Here is an 18,924-nt window from a genome sequence, read left to right on the forward strand (position 1 = left end):
TTTGATAACCGTATCGAATCCTCTTTCTTATTTTAAAGTCTGTTTGCATGGTATTTCCTTGGACTCGAGGACGTGGTGAACATGATCAGGCATATCTTTCTGTGTGGGGCCTATGTGCTTGCCGAACTTCAAACTATCTTTCATGTTCACTAATAGTAGGTCACGCGTGCCTCGTGCTTGTTTTTACGGCCCCTTATGGACTTAGGTTGATGTGGCAGGTTTCACGGATAGATTAACAGGTTTCCCAACCTTATTAAGTCGAGTTATTGCGTATGTAGTGATAAGCACCTTGTTCCATGACCTAGGCTTCCATGGCCCTCTTGACAACAATTGTCGCCTCGCCACACTCCTGTCCCTCATCTTATGCTTCTTCTTCCGCACCGCTCGAATAATCTTTGGCATCAACGTCATCATATCTTGATGTGCATGACCTATTCCGAGGATCTTCCTGACATGAAGGCATCGACTGATCAATCGTCCATGCCTGCTCGGAAGATGTGTGTGTGGGGGGTTGTCTCTAACCATCTTAGACCAAATAAATAATAATAATAATAATAATAATGGGGTGTATAATAACTGATTATGTAATTGATTAAAAAGTTCCTGAAAATTTTTGTCAAGACCTTTGCTAAAAAACTGACATATTGAGTGCTAGAAATTCAATGGAATGGAAATGAATCAACATTTGATCAAAACCTTGGAACTTATTTCTATTCCCTGAAAAAGAAGACGAGAAATGCACGAGTAGCCAAATGTTGCTTCATGCCAGCACCAAACAACCAAATATATATGCAAGATGGTCAGATGACCACCATCGCCACACAAATCATACCAATTTGTATCCATGCTAAATAGGAGGAGGAGAAGGAGCTCACCGATATGGTTTGTAGCTGATGTCGGGATCATAGAGGAATATGAGCCAGCGGCTGTGGATGCTCGGGGTCATCAATGGATCTCAGGTGAGAAGAGGCCGGTCGAGATCAGGGTGAGGCATTGTGGAGGGGAGCCGACTAGCCGGGCTGGGCAGCGGAGCTTGGGTAGCCTAGGCGCAGGTGGATTTTGGACCAGACGGTGGAGCTTGGGGCAGGGCCGGTGGAGGCCTGGCCGAGCTACGGCGGCGACTGTGAACTTGGGCGCGTGTCAAAGGTAGAGCTCGGTGGAAGTGGGGCATGTGTGCGTGTGGCCCATGTGGAGTGGGAAGATGAATGGATCAGGCACCAAAATTTTACTATGTACTGCTTTTGATTTGGGCGGGGGGGGGGGGGGGGGGGATGAGTTAGCAATGGTGGGCGCTATCCAAGCCCGCCACTGCTCGGTAATTAAAAGTGGAGGGTGGTTTCTCGTGCGCACGACTGTCATAACCATTAATGGCGGGTGTATCTAGCACCCACCACCATTTTTTTAGTTGTGTTTTTTTGAAGCCATATCAATTTATGTTTAGAGTTATGGTCCAATTTTGTCTTGAGTTGAAGGTAGACTAGTAGAAGTTTCATGTTGAATTTTGGAACTGATTTGGGCTAATTATCTATATTTAATGCATCAAATGAATTTCTAGCAATTTAGTGTCTATAAATTTTATATAATTTGAAAAACATGTAAATGTAGTCTGAAAAGGATGAAACATAGCATGGTGTCGCGGTATAACCTCTATATGTTGTGGTAAAATTTTGAGAGGGTTATGGAAAACTTGTGATGTACCTCTCTTAGAAATGGACGAGTCTCTAGGTGAATATCAGAGTTTCAGAGGGAGTGTGTGAGGTTTGAAGGCGAACTCTTTTTTATAACTTGGCCTTAAAAAAATTTGTATGTTGAATCTACACATTTTAAGTTCCATTTAGTCATTTGGCACCTTTTTGGGTCAGTTTTCTATATTTATTACATTCAATAATTTTTAGGTATATTTAGTGGTTGTAAATTAGTATGATTTGAAAAAGATGTAAACTAAGTCTAAAAATGATGAAACTTGGCATGGTGTCATGTTATCACCTCTGTATGGTGTGGCAAAGATTTAAGACTTAACCATGGTCATGATGCCATAGTTGCAAGACTTAACCGAACTCAACATAATACTCAAGTACATAGTAGTCGTTAATGTGCATTAAAAAGACATATAACCTCATAGTACATAATTAAATTAGTCTTCAATACAAAGGAAGACCAAATTAATCAATACATGTCACTCATGGACAACCTTCAAAATGGTTTGTTTGATCCTCTTCATGTTATGCACTATTATCTTTGTGTGGCTCCGTATTTTCAAGGGTAAAATGCCGTCATTAGATAATGTAGTTCTTTTCCTTCAGGGGACATTCTTGTTCATTTGTTCTTCCATTGGGTCGTTCAATTGGACAGAGTCCTCCTCATCAATGACTTCGTCCATTCCGGAAATACTCCGCTTGCCTCTCCGGTAGACCACATGGATAAGGCTAATTGGGTCGGTTATGTAGAGGCATCGGGACACATCACCCACCATTACCCATGACTTATTTAGGTCGCCAACTACTTGCACCTTCACTAACTCCTTTGATGGTGGTATAAGCATGGTAGTGTAGTCTTCGTGATGTATTTTCTTTGCCCATCTGACAATGAACATGCAGAATAACGCCACCACCACATACTCAAGTTCCCAATTTCTTCAATCCTGCTTTAGTGCCTATGCTTTACCTGGCCCGTAAAAGCGTCATTCATAAACCCTGAGTTCCGGTACACTTTCAGCCTTGTCTCTACCCTTCGTATATACTGTGTATCTGTTAATGTGATTGGTATGTCTGGACACTCATGTTGGTTCCCGCCGCCAAGGGTAACAATGTTGATGATTTGTCATTACTATCTGGAAATTGATTAGCTTGCATGTACACCTTGAACCAAGCGGCAAACTCTCTGTTGTGCTCTTTCATGAATTGATCGTCGGACTTGTTTTTCCCAAGGAGTCTATATTTTCTTCTCAATTATGTCATGTTATTCTCGCATATGAGGTGGCCACATGAATGTGTTGTAATGCTACTGTGTGCGATCTAATGAAGACGGCCTCTCATTTGGGAAGGTCTAAGAATTCACATGAAAATTCTTCTTCTTGACCTTGTGACCTATGCTTTGAAGCCCGCCAATGTGCTTATTCTTGGCCAAACCTATAGGTTCATCGACTTCCATGTAGTCCATGCAAAATAAGATTACCTATATGGTCAGAAAACCCTAAACAATGATTTTGTCCGGATGGGACCTATTATGAATGTATCGCTCGAGAATCCCATTTAATCTTTCATATGAGAACATATTTTACAGGAACACCGGGCCTAGGTGTGTAATGCCCCTGATAACATGGATCAGTAGATGTACCATGATGTCAAAGACTGAGGGCGGGAACTATATCTCAAGCTCACATAGTATGACAGGTTTATTCTAGATGACAACGCAAAGTTATAGAGGTCAAGAATTGTCTGTCAAACATGCGGATTCATTATCCCTCTAATTACAACCAGAAGTATCTTTGTGATCATCACTTGACAGTCACGCGACTTCAACCTGGATATATTTTCATATCTATGTATGTTTGATGAGTCCCCGGAACTATCTCAGACACCTTTGAAGCGTTCGGATATTTTATCAAGCTCCGCAAGAGACAGACTGTAGCAAGCAGAGGGGAGTTTTTACACCGTTTTATGTACCTTGCCAACGATGCTGTTGTCCACATCAGCCAACAAGTCATCCCTAATTTTGAGGCCTTCCAAGTCTTTTCCTGAGCTCTGGTATCTTTTATCTCTTTTGGTATGTTCAGCAGGGTACCAAACAAACTCTCAGTAACATTCTTCGTCATATGCATGACACTGATACACTGAAGCGTGGAGACAAACTTGTCATAGTCCATGTCCCAAAATGTACTTCACGGTTTCCATAATTTCAAGAGAGGCTCGATTCTCTTTTGCTTCTTTCCAGTTTCAGGGCACTCTTTCCAGCTGTGCGACATGTCTTTGATTCCATGTCCTCTCCTCTTACGTGGATTCTCTCACTTTTCTTTTGTCTTGTCGAACAATTCTTCATTTTTTCCAACCATCCTGATGCCCCATGTACATAGTTTTATGAGATGCCTTCTGATAGAGATAATGTGTGTCATCCATACACCTAAAACATGCCTAGTTTTTGTGGGAAACGCCGGATTGATACCCATATGTCGGATAATTTTGCACGGCCATCAGTAGCACACCTCTCAGAGGGAAATATTCTCCTGTTAAAGTGCCTCATGTCTCGACCCCTTCATCAGCCCATAATATGTCTAGCTCCTCCTTAAATAGCTGCAGATATATGTTAAGGTCGTTGCTCCACTGGGTTGGCACTTGAGTTAGCATAATCATGTGTAAGTACTTCCGCTTCATGCAGACCCACGATGGGAAGTTGTAGATGCATAAAACCACAAGCCAGGTGTTCTTCATGCTACTTTGGTTGCCAAAAGGATTCAAGCCATCGATGCTATAACCCAACCTGACATTCCTATAATCTCCTATGAAATATGGGTATTGGTAGTAGAGTGTTTTCAACTGGCGATCATCTGCATGGTGTCTAACACTTCATCAGTTTTGTTCTTCGTTTGTTGTGCTAACGCATAAGCTTTGTGTGCTTCTTGTTTGTGTACAGACGCTTCAAGCGGGGAGTGAGTGAAAAGTACCATACAACCTTATCAGAAGTACCATTCAAATCGTATGAGGAAAATATAATAATATAAAATATGGAATAAGAATTAATGAAAATAACAAAAATCCACTTTAAAAGCTCATATTATAACAACTCTTTATACACCATGCCACATAAATATCTTACTAGTGCTCCTGGTGCGCGAAAATATTTTCACATAATCCTAGCAGCCAAAAAAGTATAAAAATGCATGCATACATGGATGTTCTTTACCCTCGCAAAAGTTTCAGAAAATAAAAAGTGATATTTGTATGTTGTACAAATATAACAACCAGAAGGGGTCAAAAATCAAATTCAAATTTGTGGAAACCCAGCCGAACTTCTTACTTTTGCACATGTTTCAACCTATTGAATTATTTTGTGAAAAATTGCCAGTTCACCAAAAAATTAGAGTGCTACATATAGGAAACAGAGAGTCCCAGCCTCCGAGATTGTAGTCCAACAACGAGTAGGATCTAGCTCAATGAACTCGCACCTGACCTTCTGTAAAAAAAGCTAAATCCTCACACACAAACCACACAAAGAATGGGAAGAGAGTAGTTGAATAGGGACTTGGGTACTCGGCCTTGCCGGCAATAGGCGCAGGTGGAGCTAATCTGGGACATCTATCTACAATAGCAAGGTGCGACCTAGAAACACATCAGATCTGCCAAACCAACAACCAAATATATTGCACACAGAAAACCTGTTAACAATAGAGTTTGCCCCCAATCAAACAGCCAAGCAAAACAAGATTAATATAGAAGAAAAGTATTTAGGAGGCTCAAAAGAGAAACATAGAAGATAAAATTCACGAAGCATAAGAGTTTTGTATGGCTCGACTTCTTTATGTTTCATGTCCTAATTCATTTTTTATGCTTCTAGTCTACAAAGCAAAGTTTTTCGAAGAATATCTTTCTTTTTCCTTTGGGGAAAAATACAAATTTTGAGCACCACGATTTTTTTTTCTATATATTGATTGGAGTCTACAAAAAAAAATACAGATATCTCTCTATAAATGCTTTCATATCGTCACAATTTTAGTAGGTATTAAAATACTAAGTTAATAGGAAATTAAGGGGAAATATAACATTTTAGAGATTTTGCTAATGAACACAACGTAACATTTATGAAGATACCACATTACATTTTTATTTGTACTTAAGTGAGAAAACTAAATGAATTTTTATTCGCTTATGCTATGAAGAGCGTTCGAAGCTCAAGCTCTAGGTAGCCCTTTAAAAAAATGTGAAAAACATGAGTTTTTATACCCAGAAAATTTCTGAAAACATTTGTACTTATACATATAAATGTGTAGTATTTGTGTGCAAATTTATATTAATATATGTATTTATGTGTGTTCTATACAAAAAACAAATGCATGTATCAAAATGGGCTTCTTTGTTTTTCTTTTTTTGAACCGGAATTTTGTCTTCCTTTCTGTGGCCTACAAGTTAGTTTATTTTTTAGTGAAATTTAATAGATACATAAAGGACATCTATATGTGTCCATATGAAAAAACAGTTTTTTCTTTAAATAGCATTTTTGACTTTTGTAAATTCTGCGCTTCCTAGGGCCTGGGAGCCGAAATGTCGCTATAATGAAAAGTAGTTACTTTACAATTGCTTTCATGAGTCATACATATTGGAACAACTTATATTAGATATCTATAACTAAATTATTACAACTTCATTACTCTCAACAATATAACAAACTGAGGATGCTCCCGGCACATTTTTTGCGTGGACCACCATGCTTGTTGACTAAAACAAAAAAGATTGGGCATCAAATAGCAAAACCGCTTTTTGAAGAGATGGAGTACCATGTCCATGTATTGACTAGAGATTTTCTTTTCTGTACAGGAAAGAGTAATATCAATGAGAGCCACAAAAGAGTCAGGACGAGTTCATGATTCACACTGGATTCTTTCAATAAAATTCATCCCACGAAGGCAATGGTTTGTCACTGGTGGTGGCAACGGATACATCCAGGTGTTTACGTGTATGACAATGGACGAGCTCACGGCTTTTAAAGCTCACTCTAGTTGGGTCGAATCACTGGCTATTCACCCAAGCCAGCCATTTGTGCTGTCAGCATCTGCCGACTGCTTGATCAAGCTTTGGGACTGGGAGAATGACTGGACGTGCGTTCGAACATTCAGTGAACACTCAGACAATGTGCAGCAAGTCATGTTCAACCCGTGGGAAACCAACACTTTTGGCAGTGTTTCAAAGGATTGCACCGCAAAGGTAAATTTACCCGTAGTTTGGATTCCCTTGCGATCATACACTGTTAATATAAGCGTGAGTTTAGTAACATAGTATACAAATATAGTAATTTTTTAACTAAAACCAAGTCAATTATCTCCGAACGGAGGGAAATAGTAAATTAGTGACTTGGATGGTAAAAAAATCATTTCAAAATTACTAAATTTTATACACTGTTTTCCTAAATATTGTATATAGCATTACTAGAGGCATATTATAAGCATTCTATGCTCGCGCTTAAAATAGTCTGTATGTGTATCCTTTTCTTTTGCGGAAAACACCCCAGGTCTATGAATAAGGAAAACCGGTGATACACAACACTTCACGAAGGTTGAAAATTACACCCATGTAATATTGTTTTATTGTCCCCCGTGGGCAAAAAATACTCATATAACCCCATAGATCGTGCCAAAAAGCAAAAAGATGAAGTAAAAACTACAGAAAAGATAGCTATTTGATGATTGGAAAGAAACTGATCGATCATCGCAATACATCGGCTTAATTGAATCTTGGCATCCACACAGGTCTGGAGCATTACTTCTGGTGATTCTTTGGCCACATTGAGCAGTAAATCACAACAAGTCTGTGTTGATTTTTTTCCTCCAAGTGGTAATTGCCAGTATATGATTACTGGATCCGTCGATGGAACTGCACGAGTATGTACAACATTACTCATATTTATATTGTTTACACGGCATCACAATAGTTTAGTACTGCAAATCATATATATTTTTATAAAGCTTTATATTTAAAATTATCAGATCTGGAACCTAGAAGCAAAGAAATGTGTCCGACAACTTAAGGGACTACAACATACCGTATGTGGCTGCACTGTTGGTGTGGTCCATTTCCTCCCAGACCATCCGACTCTGGTTACCGTTTCAGCGGACTATGCTGTTTCTTTCCGTGACCCCACTACCTACAGGTAAATCCTTCTCCTAAGGTTAAGTAACTTTTAATTAAAAAAAGAATCAAGTAACTTTGGCTTTTTAAAACTTTGGATTCGGATAGGAGTATGCGCTTTACTTTGGACTATATGGAACAAGGGTAGGATGACCCGTCGTCCTCCTCATCGTTGTCGGTGGATCCATCCACGAGGGCCCAGAAACGCCCGCCGGCCTGCTGACGATCGGCCGGACCGGGGGCACACGCGCCCGTCGCCTGGTTCGCCACGCCCTTCTTCATTCAAAACACCGAAGGCCAGTTGCTTACATGAAACACATGCTCGCACTTAGAGTGCCTTAGTTTCCATTCTGGACCCTTTTGCTGGTCAACACAACATCATATTGTGAATATACTGATATAATCAGCTATATGATATTTATAGAGTACAAAAGAAGATGAAATAAAACAAGTTATAAACGAAAGAAGATGCAATAATAAAATTCAGATGGGCAGAGAAGATGCGATTCAGCTTCTAAGAAGAGAACCAATCTTGACTATTGATGTATTTAGGGGTGTACTGAATCAGAAGTGTCTATAATATTTAAAAATGTTTGTTGGTGAGTAAGAAAAAGATTCCCTAACAAAATGCCCCGTGAACTAAAAAAATGATTTCCCATACATGGATGTTTTCTTTTTTTTTAAGAAAAGGTTTCTTTTAGAAAAGGAGGATATACCCCCGGCCTCTGTATCTAGGCGATGTATGCAGCCATTTTATTAATTATGGGTGGGATCCAGATTCGCGGCCGCCGCCATGCCCACCATCGCCGGAGATCTTGGATCCTGCGGGTCATGGAGGGTAGCGCGGCCGCCGCACGACCAGGGGTGCCGCCCTTGCTGATGCGCACAACTCCCTCCCGGCACGCTCCAGCCGCACCAGGAGATCACCGCCGCATCCAGATCCCGGCGGCAGTGGCGGATGGGGAAGCATCAGCGCGAGGGTCTCTGGCGGCGCGAGCGTTCGCCCCTAGCGTCCCTGGGGAGACGACGCGAGGGTCGGGTCTGCTGGTCCCAGAAATGGATGTGTGTGTATAGGGTATAAACATTTAATTTTGTTACTACTCATCATGGGCACCATGCATGACTAGTCGACTTTAAGTGTAGTGTGCAGTACAAGGGTGTCAGGTGGTAATGAACTAGTCTCACTCTGTGAAATTAGAAAAATGAAAGACTAATCAAGTGCAAACCTACAAAATGCTACACGGATCTAAAAACTAGAACAGATGGAAGCTAGAGTGGGAGGGTGGGGGGGGGGGGGGGGGGGGGGTGTAGGGTATAGCCCCCAATAGCAAAGCCATAATAATCTATTATCCAGATGTGTCCCCACATGAATTTGACTATGGACCAACATAGAAAATTATTCAAGTACATAGTCTCAAAACAAGTTAATTAATACAAATGATATTATTCAACCAACATTCAATAAATCAGGGATACAATGAATTATGATCATCTCTACGGTTGAATCTATGGTTTATATCTAACACGTGTAACCCTCGACGGCAAACTCTATGCCTCGCTTGATAGAAATGTTTTTTTCATCCAATTAGCACATGCTTAAGGTGTCCCTCATGGACTCTTTGGTCTTCTTCTTTTGTTGTACTCTTTTGTCTTTCACATGACTTTCCCAAGGACAAACTATTTCCCACTTTTTAGTATTGACCAAAAAATACCACAATTTATTGCCATAATACGTGTGGAAGACAAGGTTTAGGCCGTGCAACACAATTGCATTGATTGATGCACTGGGCACGTATATATGATGTACAAGTTGGGGGCCACAACCTCAACTATACAAGAAAACTAGGAGGTGAGCCTACGACATAATATACATGCACAATATATTCAACGCATTGCCAGAGACACAGAGACTGGAATGAAACTCCTCGAAGGTGGAAGTAGGCAGTCCCTTAGTAATCACAACGGCTAACTGTTGTGCAGTCCGAACATGGAGAACCCGAATGCGTCCAAGGTCTACCTATTCGCGCACAAAATGTATGTCCAGCTCGATGTGCTTCGTCCAGCAATGATGAACGGGGTTGGCGGAAAGATACACCGTAGAGACGTTGTCACAGTAGACAACCGTGGCTTGTGAGACGTCGCGATGCAACTCCTGGAGTAGCTGTCGTAGCAAGGTGCACTCAGCAACTGCGTTAGCCACTGCTCGGTACTCGGCCTCCGCGCTGGAGTGCCAAACTATGGGTTGTCGCTTGGACGACCACGAGACGAGGAAGGTACCGAGGTAGACGCAATAACCAAAAGTAGACGCAGTAACCAGCCCCATCAGCATCAGAAATAGGCCACCATATCTAGAGAGGTGGACGCCATGAGAGTGAGCCCAAGGAACATCGTGCCATGGGTGTATCGGAGAATCTGTTTTACGAGGGTCCAATCAGAGTCACGAGGGGCGTGCATCTGGAGACACACCTGCTGGACAGCATACTACAGATCTAGTCGAGTGAGTGTCAGACATTGGAGAGCACCAACGATGGACCGGTAGAATGGAGCATCCGACGCGGGCGAGCCCTCGAGAGCAGAAACCTTGGCCTTCGTCTCAACAGGAGTAGCGACAGGATGACAGTTGAGCATGTCGGCACGCTCAAGTAGCTCATGCGCGTACTTTTGTTGATGAAGAAAGAAGCCGCCGGGTCGCCGAACGACCTCAATGCCAAGGAAATAATGGAGAGCACCCAAATCCTTGATGGCAAACTCGTCACGCAGCCGGTGAGTGATCTGCTGAATGAGGGCTGCGGAGGAGGCCGTCAGGATATGTCATCGACATAGAGCAGCAAGTAAGCAGTCATGTCACCGCAGTGATAGAAAAACAACGAGGCATCCAAGCGGGTGACACAGAAGCCAAGTGTCTGAAGAAAACCGGCGATGCCCTGGTACCAGGCGCGATGTGCTTGCTTGAGGCCATAGAGAGACCGAGACAACAAGCACACATGGCCAGGATGAGAGTCGTCGATGAAACCAGAGGGTTGCTCACAGTAAACCTGCTCCTCAAGGTGGCCATGAAGAAAGGCGTTGGGGACATCCATCTGATGAACTGGCAAGCCACGGGAGATCGCCAGCTGAAGGACGGTGCGGATCGTGCCCGGTTTGGCAACCGGTGCAAACCTCTCAGTGAAGTCAACGCCAGCACGCTGTCGAACCCCACGGACCACCCAACGAGCCTTATAGCGCTAAAGTGTGCCATCCGAGTGGGTCTTATGACGAAAGACCCACTTGCCGCTGATGATGTTGGCGGAGGAGGCCGGGGAACCAATGTCTAGGTACGATTCCACTCAAGAGCGTCAAACTCTTCCTGCATCGCAGCGAGCTAGTAGGATCACGTAGGGATGCTCTGGCGGATGCAGGAATCGGTGACGGCTCAGTGGTGGAGGCAGCGAGGAGATACTCGTCGGTAGAGTACCGCAGACTCGGACGGTGGACGCCGGCGCTGGCCCGACTGACGGGGCGAGACGGCAGCGCCGGGACCACGCCGGGCATAGGCGGCGATGACGAGCCGGCCGAGGCCGAGGTGGAGCCCGAGGGGGCGGCCCCTCCCGAGGGGGAGGCCGTGCCCAAGGTGGAGCTCGAAAGGGTCGCGCCCGCGGAGGCAGCCGAGGCCATGCCTGAGGCGGCCGGCGACGGGGCGGCGCCCGAGGCGGCCGGTGAATATACTGGCGACGGGGCGGTCGGCGAAGATGCCAGCGAAGAGGCCAGCGAGTCGGCGGCCCGCGAGTTGGCGGCCCGCAAGGCGGGCGATGCCGAGGCCCCTAACAGAGTAGGCGAGGGCGTCGTGGGGGTGTAAGGCGCAGCTCGTCTAACGACATGAGGACCGCCGAAGCCCGAAGGCGGTCCAAGAACCGAGCGGGGCCGTCCACCTGACGGCGTCGCCGGAGGGCCGGCGGTGGCCGGCGGCGACGGGGCGACGGGAGGTACGTGCTGAAACGGAAATACCTTCTCATCAAAGTTAACGTGCCGGGAGGTGAATACACGATGTTAGACGGGGTCGTAGCAGCGCTATCCTTGAGTGTTATGTGGGTAACCGAGGAAGATGCAAGAGACGGACCGAGCTACAAGCTTATGAGGCGCGGTAGCGGCGATGCAAGGATAGCAGAGACAGCCGAAAATGCGAAGCTCATCATAAGAGGGTGGTGCACCAAAGGTAAGATGATGGGGTGCAAAGTTCTCGCGAATACGACACGGACGGAGGTTAAAGAGGAGTGATGCGGTGGTGAGAGCATTAGGCCGAAAGCGCGGAGGCACATTGGCATGAAAAAGAAGCGTACGAACGCAGTCGTCAAGAGTGCGAATGACGCGCTCAGCGCAACCGTTTTCTTGCGAAGTGTACGGGCATGTGAGACAAAAAGTCTTGCCATGTGTGGTGGGGAGAGTGCGAACAGCTAAGTTGTTGAACTCCTTCCCGTTATCTGTTTGGAACGCAAGGATGGGACGACCAAACCGCGTGAAAACATAGGAGTAAAATGCGGCGAGCGTGGAGATAACATCGGACTTACGCCGCAACAGGAAGGTCCACACATAGTGCAAAAAATCATCAAGAATGACGAGATAATAAAGAAAGCCCGTGGTACTGGCAACTGGAGGGGTCCACACATCACAATGAATTAACTCAAACGGGTACGATGCAACATGAGAAGAAGCCCTAAATGGAAGATGAGCATGTTTGCCGAGGCAACAGGAGCGGCGAAGGTGGTGGTGGGCGTGGAGTGGACCGGGTAGAACTCATCGGGGCTTTCACATCAGTGGAGTACCATCCGGGTACGAGCGTCCTTAACAGAAAAACCACACTCGTCAAACTCAACGGTAACGGGATTTTCACGTGTAAAAGAATGAACAGAAACAAGATTTTTAATAAGATCAGGAGAAACTAAGATGTTAGATAATGACAAGGAGTAGATGTAGACGAAAAAGATGCATGCCCTATGTGAGTAATGGGAAGTGAGGAACCATCGCCGACAGTGATGCGAGCGGAAGTGTGGACAGGATAGGAGGAGTGGAGGTTACCGGGATGGGCCGCCATATGCGCGGTAGCTCCAGTGTCCACGTACCAGTCGCCGCCTTTGGTGTAGGTGGTTGGAGTGGGGCCGGAGTGCAGAGTGGCCAAGAGAGCTGGGTTCCACGACGCGGGCGGGAGCGCGGACTGCTGGGGCGGGGCCGTCAGGGGCAGCGGCGGCAGCCCTCCTGGCTGTGGTGGCTGTCCGTAGGAGAGAGGCCCGTAGGGCGCCGCGTATGGCTGCAGCACGGCGTAAAACACCTGATGGGAGGGAGGCCGCGCGTCGAGGACACCTGGGGCAGGGGCGCGGGGAACCGACATGGAGTAAGCGTGCACAATGCTAGTCCACGGGTTCTGGCCGACGTACTACGGGGCCGGCTGGTGCCACTGCTGGGGGCGGGCTCCTCCTCCCTGAGCCCCGTTGCCCTGCTGCTGCTTGCGACCACCGCGGCGGCCACCGTGCTGACCCCCGTTAGCGGCCGGCGGGGGTGGTGGGAAGGGTGCGGCCGACGCCTGTGGGAAGGCCGACGGGGGCGGGAGGGCCGACACGAAATGCGGCGGAGGCGGCGCCGAGCCCCCACGAGTGCCGGCGATGAGGGTGGTGTGGGTCGCTCGAGTCCGGGCCATCTTCATCCGCCTCTCCTCCAACTTGAGATACGCCACCACCTTGGCAAAGGTGAGCCCCGGGATGAGGGTAAGGTTGGAGGCGGCGTTCCCAAAATCCTCGTTGAGACCGGCGGTGAGGGTGCTGATGAGAAGCTCGCCGCCGACCGTCTCGCCGAGATCGCGGAGCTCATCGGCATGCTTTTTGAGCCGCATGCAAAAAATCATCGATGGACGAGTCAAGCTGCTGGCAGCCATAAAACTCGTCGTGGAGGAGGACCTTGAGCTGCAGTTTGTTGTCGGTGAAGAGGCCCTTGAGCTTGGTCCAGACGGCGTAGGCGTCGTCATCATCATCCACCACCGTGTCGAAGAGGTCCTTGGAGATGGTGAGGTAGAACCAGCGGATGATGGTGGTGTCGAGTGTCATCCACTCCTCGTTGTTCACCATGAGGCTGGAGTCCACGGTGCCATCGACGTGGCCGTGGAGCAGGTACTCGCGAAACACCAAGGAAAAGTATCGCTTCCAAGCAGAGTAGGAGACGGTGGATTGATCAAGAACCACCAAGACACGTTCGTGGATGTTCAGATCGCGGACGAGGATGACGTCCGGACCGACAAAGGGATTAGTGGCGGTAGAGGATCCCGTGGAGCTCATGGTGGTGGCGGGGAATGAGAGAGGTGGCGGCGGCCGATTAGGGTTTAGGGGGGGCGTGGCTAGGAGGTGGCGTGGCTAGGGAGTGGGGGTGGCGCGGCTAGGGCGGGGTGGGGCGGCGCGGGTGGGGGTGGAGAAGCGGGAAGGAAGGAGACGGTGGCGACCGGTGGCGGCGGCTAAAGAGGAGCCGGCGGCGGCGGCGGGTGGCGGCGGCGTCGGGTGAGGAGGGCGGCGGCGGCGGCGGGCGGGGTTAGCGGCGGCGGCGGCTAGGGTAGGGCTAGGGTCGACCTGCCATAGATATCATGTGGAAGACAAGGTTTAGTCCGTGCAACACAATTGCATTGATTGCTGCACTGGGCACGTATATATGATGTACAAGCTGGGGGCCACAACCTCAACTATACAGGAAAACTAGGAGGTGAGCCTACGACATAATATACATGCACAATATATTCAACAATACTTATGATGATGTGGGTTAATATAATATAATAGGTAATACATATAGTACATATCAGAGTGTGAGTTCCCCGTGTAACCAATCTCATGTAATCATGGTTATGTAAACATGTGTGACGCACCTTGATAGCTAAACAACAATCTTATAGTAGGAAAACCGACTGGGACAAATGTGTTTATAAGTGCCGGCTCATAGCATAGTAGGGAGGAGAGAACCTTAATATCACTACTCAGTTATACTAAAAAAAAGAACCAAATTTAGACAGGCCACGACCATCTAGACCTCATATGTCTCTTTTGATTAGTGAGCTCTAAGGTGTGCCTTTACATCCTAATGCTCTCGTACACCGTGCTGCCCTCCCATTGATCTTTTATCGTGGTAGATACAATCACAATTGTTCCTTTTGTGCCATTTTCTCTATTCTGCTACTCGATCCACATGTCATCTTACATGATGACAAACACTACTCCCTCCTATCCATAATGTAAGACGTTTTTTGACTCTAGTACATTATGGGACGGAGGGAGTAAAACTCCACAAGTCTGCTTCCTTGGGAGCAGTCCTCCTGTCGGGTTAAGTGCTGCCATGCATTGCCATAAATGACATTGGCGAAGACTTCAACCATGTTTTGTGGCGGAGAGTATGTATTCTAAAGATTGTCTAATTTTTAGAAATTATGTGAGGTTTGAATATTTTGCAGGTATGAACGCACATTTGACTTTAAGCTCGACATGGTTCGCGGTGGTTTTGCATACCTTGAGCGCATAAGGAGGTATGTAATGAATAATTTTCTCGTTACTATTCAATTGCTTTGGCTACTCTTTTTGAAGAACACATCAAAGTATATATATGTAAAAGAACAGTAAATAAAGTCCGAAAACATCAACACCAAGATAAGAAATATGCATACGTCAAGCCTTGCACAAATCAGATGAAAGTCAATCAGGTGAAGGAAATGGGATAGTAGATAGAGATCTGAGTTGCACTCTATGCTGCCTTTACCACGTGGATGCAAGCAATGGTGAGCAACATGTCTTCCTCGACTTTCCGCCCACCTACAAGATGAGGTAGCGTGATACAAGCAGTGACGAGAGCATGGACGAAGTGGTGGATACAAAGGTGAGGGTGCAGCAGACGAGCAGGAGTTGTTGTTGCCTTCGTGGCCAAGAGTTGTGACAGAGCGCATATATAGATAAATTGAAGATGAGCGCTTATTAGTATAGTATTTAGTTTAGCAAAGAAGTGGTCCGGCTGAGCTTTGCTTGAAATAACAACAGTAATAGTAGACAGGTGACAGAATTGGGGTTTCTTTCATACGGGTCCCACAAACTTGATGCAGATAATTTTAAGATTTAAGGTTCTTTAATATGTATTCCCTTTTCTTTAAAGATTGACGTTATATGGAATTTGCTCTATATTTTTATATACTGGAACTGTTTCCGACAGTTCAAATGCCTCACCTGATTATCTTATATGTGCAGCCTGGTCATCGGATTTGATGATGGATTTGCCATCATGGAAATCAACTGATTTAGGAGGATGCTAGCAAGAAAAAAAATTGAAGAATTACATATTGTGAATGATAGATGTATCCGGAATTGGATCCCTACATAAATTTGTACAGTGCTTTAAAAACTATGTTTTGGTACAGAGACTAATCTTTGGGTCAATTTGTACGTCTCGGGTACTCAGTCTGTTTTTTTAACCCTCTCCGCCAGTTACATTGTCTTGTCAGATTCTATTTCTCTTCCAGTTTCTGTGGCACAAAAAATTTCATGCAAGGAATGAAGAAATATTTCTGCAGAAGGCCGGCTAGTCAATTCCCCCACCTAGATTCCACTTCAGATCTCTATTCTAAATTAAATGAAATTGTACCTTTGTCTCAAGTCAAACTTTTTGAAGTTGGATGAAATATATGAAAAAAGATGTTAACATCTACTATCTGTAAGCTGTATTTCATTGGATGCATCATAAGCTGTATTTCCGTGCTATATATTTGTTGTAGACTTGTAGTAGGATGGGAGTGAGGGTATATGCTATATAGACAAGGGAATTCTATCATTGAAAATAACGAGATTGGAAAGTAGCCGTTCGAATTATAGCCAGTGTAATTATATCTATTATGAATCACTAGTAGAAAAAGGGTCTGATGTTCAGCCCTTTAGTCCCGGTTTGTAAATGAACTGGCACTAATGTGACCATTAGTGCCGGTTCGAACGGCTATGCATTAGTGCCGGTTCAGTTGTGACCTATAGTCCCGGTTTGTATCACAAACCGGGACTAAAGGGGTGGTGGCAGGCTGGCGTCAGGCTGGGGCCCCACGAGCCCCTTTAGTCCCGGTTTGTGGGCCAACCTATAGTCTAACCTTTAGTCCCGGTTAGAGACACAAACCGGGACTAAAGGGCAATTTTCAAACTCTACCCCCCCCCCCTATTGCCTTTTCTGTTAAAAAAAACCTAAAAAATTTGATAAAAACTTCAAAAATTAAAATCATTCGAGATGTAGTTATGTTACTACATCGAGTAGTTAGGGAAATTTAGAAACATAAATTTCGACATGTTTTGCAAAAAAGTGTTAGGAAAAAGTAAAACAACCATATCTTTTGCATACGATGTCAAAAAAACGCTTGTGTGGCAAAATCAGGATTTTATCAGGCTTCTGTGATTTTTAACAATTCTGGCAATGGGCGCAAAAGTTTCTGTTTTTCAGCAAGATCAAATCAACGATACACCAAATTATCCCAAAGGATTTACTTGGCTCAAACACTAACTAAAAACACCAAGACACAATTAGTACAGAGGAATGTGTATTTATTCAAGAACAGTACCAAAAACAAAAACCATAAAAATAAAATTGGGTTGCCTCCCAATAAGCACTATTGTTGAACATAGATCTAGGTATTGTCATCTTTGGTATGCAATCCATATGTAGCTCTCATAATAGATTTATATGGAAACTTAATTTTCTTTCATGGAAAGTGTTCCATGCCCTTCCTTAACGGAAATTGAACTCTAATGTTTCCTTCTTTCATATCAATAAAATCAACGGAATCCTATTCCGCGACTGAGATACTGTTGTGTTCTGTTCTCCTGCTGCCCGGAGTAAGGCCCGAATCTGCATCAAACCTCGGCCAGCCTCCGACTGGGAAGGCTGAATTGACTCTGCTATACGGGCTGCAGCAGTGAGATTTTGAATCGGAGTGCGGTATACCTGCGGTTGAGGTGGAACAAGTTGTCGTCGACTGGATTCAGGAATCCGCTGCCGAGCACACTCATCGAGAGCGTGCTAGAGGTTCTCCAGTCGAGTGTGCTCAGCCAAGTTGGCCAGGCGCGCCTCCTCCAAGGCCCGGGCCTCGGAGGTTTCTCCAATGATGGGAGTGTGAAGTGCATCCTTATTGCGGCGGCGAAGCTCTTCCCTCTGCTGCGAAGAAAGGGGCTCGGGGCGGTACTCCTCGTGAACGCGTGACGGATCGCCGCCACCATCACCGCCGTCATCGCGGGGGAAGCCACGAGGACTGCGTGGTCCATCGACCATCAAGACTTCAGCCGCGGGATCGCTGCTATCGCACTCAGATGCGGTCTCGACGGAGCCAGTCGAACAGGCCGTAGAGAGTTTCGTCGGGCTCGATTTCCGCGACTTGTGGGGTGGCCGACTGACGGGCCACCGCATGTCTCACCCATCGCTGAAGCCGCGACCGACCGGATCACTTACGCCGGCGTACAGCGGGGAGTGAGGACACCACGGGAGCCGACCGATACTAGGTCGACGGCTGCCGGAGAAGGACGCCGCGGACGCACGCGCGAAAGTGCGTCGCCCCGCGGACGGGGAGCGCCTCGACGTCGAGTGGAGCTTCCTGGAGCCAGGCGGAGTCGTCGGCAACAAAGACGAGCGCGCCGAGACGGATCTCGCGGCCCTCAGCCAATCCACCGCCAGAAACCATGATGATGGGAATCGAGAAAAACGCAACTTCACCAAAAAGTCGCTATGACACCTGCCCCAAGGTGGGCGCCAACTGTCGTGGTTCTAAGACTGACAGTAGAATGGGGGGTATGTATGAGGAGGCAAGATCCTAGCTATGGCGAAATTGTACACACGAGTTTTACGAGTTCAGGCCCTTCGCGGAGGAAGTAATAGCCCTACGTCTCGGAGCCCGGAGGCGGTCGACTGGATTATGCGTGTGGATGTTACAGGGGGTCCGAACCCCTGCGCCAGTGGAGGGGGGTGGCTTATATAGAGTGCGCCAGGACCCCAGCCAGCCCACGTCACAAGGGGTTCAATGTACATAAAGAGAGGGCGTTACAGGTAACGCCTATAATAAAGTGACATAAATGAC

The 18,924-nt window shown here is 46.1% G+C and overlaps 1 protein-coding gene across 2 annotated transcripts in view; it reads left to right on the top strand.

Annotated features, from left to right (window-relative positions):
* The window catches only part of LOC109770508 (uncharacterized), a 32,022-nt gene extending 15,344 nt beyond the window's left edge, over positions 1–16,678 (top strand). The window contains exons 11-15 of one of the 2 annotated variants that reach the window (XM_020329211.4): positions 6,528–6,914; positions 7,457–7,588; positions 7,694–7,857; positions 15,292–15,363; positions 16,073–16,678. In XM_020329211.4, the coding sequence (XP_020184800.1) occupies positions 6,528–6,914; positions 7,457–7,588; positions 7,694–7,857; positions 15,292–15,363; positions 16,073–16,121 (804 nt within the window). In that variant the 3' untranslated portion in view covers positions 16,122–16,678. Of the gene's footprint in view, positions 1–6,527; positions 6,915–7,456; positions 7,589–7,693; positions 7,858–7,943; positions 8,828–15,291; positions 15,364–16,072 lie in introns of those variants that run through there. The other variant, XM_045229373.2, reaches the window with a different exon arrangement.
* The last annotated feature ends 2,246 nt before the right edge of the window (positions 16,679–18,924 follow it).

The sequence above is a fragment of the Aegilops tauschii genome, chromosome 5 (genome assembly GCF_002575655.3).
Source record: "Aegilops tauschii subsp. strangulata cultivar AL8/78 chromosome 5, Aet v6.0, whole genome shotgun sequence".
In the NCBI taxonomy this organism is placed as follows: Eukaryota; Viridiplantae; Streptophyta; class Magnoliopsida; order Poales; family Poaceae; genus Aegilops; species Aegilops tauschii.